We start from the raw sequence: 5,002 nt of genomic DNA, 5'->3' as shown, positions 1-5,002 counted from the left end.
TTGGTTTAAACTCCAAGAAAGAGCTTTATTTTTCATTTTCGTCGCTTCTGAATAATTACCAGAATTTTAACTTAAGGTGAACTGAGCATGAGCACGTTAGTACTGGTTATCGCACTTTATGGGGTAAGGCCGGCCTCTCACACTCCAACTGTCGGACAAGCCTAGTTTTTCATTTTCGTCGCTTCTGAATAATTACCAGAATTTTAACTTAAGGTGAACTGAGCATGAGCACGTTAGTACTGGTTATCGCACTGTATGGGGTAAGACCGGCCTCTCACACTCCAACTGTCGGACAAGCCTATTTTGGACAGACCTAGATTTATCCGACATCGACAGTCAAAGCGTGAGTACCCGTCCTAAGGCCAGCCACTCACCATCTGTGACTATCAGGTATTGATAGTATGTGTGCTCATCATTTATCAGGTAGACCTGACAGGCGGACCTTTTAGCTGTACCTGTAAGGTCTATCTGATAGTGTGTGTGCTCATCAGGTATCAGGTAGACCTGACAGCCGGACTTTTTCAGCCGTACCTCTCAGGCCTATCTGATAGCGTAAGCACCCGGCCTAACAGTGCACTTGTATAACTTGGGTTCCAGTCTGGCGAAGGCCTACTTACCCCCGAACGCCCCACCAATTTCCACCTTAAGGTTGTGTGTCAGCGTGTGTCCTTTGTTTTTCTCCGTGTCAAAGGCTGCATAGTGAACCTTTTCCTTCTTGAGGCCGTTCACCAGGGTTTCCATCATAAGCTGACACGTGTGAAGACCGGATAACAAATCGTAGCCGTTCTTTTCGTAAAATAGCATGACTCGTCGCCAACCGTTCCTGGAATGCAATCGCCAATCGCGCCACATGTATAAAATTTCATATACCTAATCATCTAGGGGTATTTGCGGATTTTCGGATACCTATTAATAATACACATTTACTCTACATGAGTCCACAAATATTGTGTATTTTGGGAGGCCCACCCCGAAAAATAGAGTATAAAATCTAATAAAATTAATCGATCCACCTTTTTCCTAGCTGAATCTACTTTGAAATTTCAGTGATTTTTTTGTAAAGCCTAGTTTGGACAGACCTAGATTTATCCGACATCGACAGTCAAAGCGTGAGTACCCGTCCTAAGGCCAGCCACTCACCATCTGTGCCTATCAGATATTGATAGTGTGTGTGCTCATCATTTATCAGGTAGACCTGACAGGCGGACCTTTTCAGCTGTACCTGTCAGGTCTATCTGATAGTGTGTGTGCTCATCAGGTATCAGGTAGACCTGACAGCCGTACCTCTCAGGCCTACCTGATAGCGTAAGCACCCGGCCTAACAGTGCACTTGTATAACTTGGGTTCCAGTCTGGCGAAGTCTTACTTACCCCCGAACGCCCCACCAATTTCCACCTTAAGGTTGTGTGTCAGCGTGTGTCCTTTGTTTTTCTCCGTGTCAAAAGCTGCATAGTGAACCTTTTCCTTCTTGAGACCGTTCACCAGGGTTTCCATCATAAGCTGACACGTATGAAGACCGGATAACAAATCGTAGCCGTTCTTTTCGTAAAATAGCATGACTCGTCGCCAGCCGTTCCTGGAATGCAATCGCGCCACATGTATAAAATTTCATATAATCATCTAGGAGGGGTATTTGCGGATTTTCGGATACCTATTAATAATAATACACATTTGCTCTACATGAGTCTACAAATATTGTGTATTTTGCAATTTTTAAGAGGATGTTGCTGGCGATGGGAGGCCCACCCCGAAAAATAGAGAATAAAATCTAATAAAATTAATCGATCCACCTTTTTTCTAGCTGAATCTACTTTGAAATTTCAGTGATTTTTTTGTGATGTTGATAGGTGTTTTTGTCCCTCCATTTTAGTGGAGGTTGGTATAATAGGTACTGGGGTAATTAAGTAAGTACTCGAAATGTTTAAGGCCTCCAACTTGATCGTTAATAATATGCGGGTGTGTTAAAACTCTGTTTACCTCCTCAGAATTTGAATAACGACACTCGTGAGGCCCTCGAAAGCCATCGGGCTGACCCTCGTCAGAAGTTTGTATTCGCCACTGTTCTCAATGGTAGTGTCTGTTTTGTTTTTCGTGAAATCGAACGTGAAGGCTCCGGTGGTCAACAGGGGCGTATCCCAAAACTGGAGCATTCTGGCGATCGGCGCTGAAACCAAACGGAGAGGAAAAGCACACCAAAATGAAGGTACATATTTAGTTGCTTACAAATAGCCCTTTAACCCCATTATGTATCTACCAACAATCAATGAGTAGAAGGACAGAAAAAAAGCCAACAATTAAAAATAAATTGCAATTTTATAGTAAGTTTCCAAGTACCCTTTTGTGTTGGTGGTTAGGATGGGTTTGACACATAATATATTACTTAAAAGACCTAAAACGTAAAACGACATCCTAAAATCAAATGCCTTTCAGGGACCTTTAAAATTCTATTTTTAGCTGAATTGAGAACTAAAAATAATGTGCCTGTCGGTTTTAAGTGACGTATTGTAAAAAAAAATAGCTAATGTTTAGCATGCTTATGTACATGTTTTGTTGTATGTCAAATGCTCTATTAAACTGTTGGTATAAAGGAACAACTTGTCTCAGCTGACAGTTTTACACATGTCATCCAAGTCGTATTAGGTGTTTCAAAATTCAAATATCTTCATTCTACCACTCCTCTGCATCACTGATTTTATCAACTTTTGTTTACACTGGTCGTTGTATTTCCTTATCAATCTCAAATTTCCCTCGCCTTCTCTTTCTCTTGTAGTCGATCCCTAGTGTTTACTTTGAAATGAGAGAACCTTCCTGACCTCCTTCGCCCATCCATCGACCCGATTTGATGAAGAGTTTCTGTATTGGGTTTCTAGGAGAGGATGTCTATGAAGTAATAATAAAATTATTTAATTACTTAGGTGCCTGCATAATTTCAAGGCCAAGGATACTTCAAAGGACGTAAATTAGTTCCCTCAAGGCCGAGCTTGGGCTACAAAAGTCTGAAAATTTAAGGGCCCTTCCCCAACAGCCCTTTTTACGAGATTTTTTCATTGTTTCTTCTAGTTTGACAATTATGGCACCATAGGAGGCAAGTTGCGATAAATAATGACGCCCTGCTGATTTTCATCTCTTATGAGCTTCGTTGGAGATTGCAAAGTGATGTTGAACGTTAGTTGAAAATTGCACTGTGGAAAAATGCTGAGTATGTTGCTATTGAAACCACTAGACCACAAGTTGACCTCATTCAGTATCCCATCAGTCTGCAAGTGAAATTTTCCTACAGATAATTTTCCTAAGTAAATACCAAACAGTTGCATGTGCAACGAAATTGGAAACAATCTAATAATTAGGAAAGGATGACATAAAGCCGGTTGATATATGCCACAGGATTTGTAGAAGGGCATCAAAATACCAAAGGAAGACCCGGCCTTTAAAGGCCGAAGATTTGGGTCCCCGTCCCCCTAACCATAGACCCTAGTAGGTATCTTGGCGATCGGCGCTGAAACCAAACGGAGAGGAAAAGCACACCAAAATGAAGGTACATATTTAGTTGCTTACAAATAGCCCTTTAACCCCTTTATGTATCTACCAACAATCAATGAGTAGAAGAACAGAAAAAAAAGCCAACAATTAAAAATAAATTGCAATTTTATAGTAAGTTTCCAAGTACCCTTTTGTGTTGGTGGTTAGGATGGGTTTGACACATATATTACTTAAAAGGCCTAAAACGTAAAACGGCATCCTATCACAGAGACAGTAAAAAGCAAGGCCCATAAATTATTCATAAGTTTCTGATGAAAAGATAAAATAAAAATATAATACATAGGTACGTACATATTTTTTTAATAAAAAGGAAGTTGTTATTTAGAATAAATGGCCTACAAGTTCTCAGCAGTGTAGGTTCGTGCCCTGTGTAAGTGTGTATCTTCTGTACCATATATAAAAAAAAATCAAATGCCTTTCAGGGACCTTTAAAATTCTATTTTTAGCTGAATTGAGAACTAAAAATAATGTGCCTGTCGGTTTTAAGTGACATATTGTAAAAATAGCTAATGTTTAGCATGATTATGTACATGTTTTGTTGTATGTCAAATGCTCTAAGGTTCTACATAAGTAATACATTTTTTCCGGAAATTTCAAATTGGGAAAAGAAGAAAAAACAAAGAGGAAATTAGATAACGAAGAGGGAGGGAGAGAGGGAGGGAGGGAGAGAGAGAGAGAAATGGAAATTTATTTTGATTTTTTAACTTTTTTTTCTCTTTCTCAACAAGGTTCTACATAAGTAATACATTTTTTCCGGAAATTTCAAATTGGGAAAAGAAGAAAAAACAAAGAGGAAATTAGATAACGATAGGTATCTTAAAAGATTCGGCTTCTGGTTTTCGCTCTAAAGGTGTCTCTAAACATAGTGGACGGTTCAGTCTACGTCGATCGATGGCCCAACCTAGTAAATTCTATAAAATCACTTTCACTGAACTTACCAACACAATACTCGCAGGTAGGTCCGAAAAAGACATTGACATGTTCTTTATAATAGGCCTCCACCGCGTTACAAATGCTCTATTAAACTGTTGGTATAAAGGAACAACTTGTCTCAGCTGACAGCCTAAATAAAGCACTACTTATATGTTTGTATCACAAGATCAGGGTGTTACAATAGATGCAATATTAAAAGCTTAGTTCTTACTATTTGACAATGTAGGTAAGTGTGTAACTTTTCAAATTAGCTGTCGTTTGTTAGTTTGTTACCTTCCTTGTTTCTCGAGACTACATTCGTGTAACTTTGGAAAGTAGCTGTCATTTGGTACCTTCCTTGGTTCCCAAGTTGTTCGAACTAACAAATAGGCAATCAAGTAATCATGTACTTTTTAGCGTTGTATTTTTGACATACAACAAACATGACCCACATTGTTTGTGTTTGCTCTGTTTTATAATTCATGAGCTTTCTATAGATATAAGGGACGAAGGGATTAGGGTTGTGGGGGGGGGGGGGTTTTGTTTGTTT

At 39.3% G+C, this 5,002-nt stretch overlaps 1 protein-coding gene across 1 annotated transcript in view; it reads right to left on the bottom strand.

Moving 5' to 3' along the window:
* Positions 1–1,237: 1,237 nt before the first annotated feature.
* Positions 1,238–5,002, bottom strand: part of LOC103518164 (atrial natriuretic peptide receptor 3) — a 17,788-nt gene continuing 14,023 nt past the window's right edge. The window contains exons 3-4 of the mRNA XM_026829792.1: positions 1,978–2,164; positions 1,238–1,576 (exon numbers count right to left, since the gene is read on the bottom strand). Coding sequence (XP_026685593.1) covers positions 1,363–1,576; positions 1,978–2,164 — 401 coding nt within the window. The 3' untranslated portion in view covers positions 1,238–1,362. The remainder of the gene's footprint in view (positions 1,577–1,977; positions 2,165–5,002) is intronic.

Source organism: Diaphorina citri, unplaced genomic scaffold, assembly GCF_000475195.1.
Source record: "Diaphorina citri unplaced genomic scaffold, Diaci psyllid genome assembly version 1.1 scaffold58, whole genome shotgun sequence".
NCBI lineage: Eukaryota > Metazoa > Arthropoda > Insecta > Hemiptera > Psyllidae > Diaphorina > Diaphorina citri.
The sequence above is the reverse complement of the archived record's forward strand: the minus strand, read 5'-3'. Positions and strand labels throughout refer to the sequence as shown.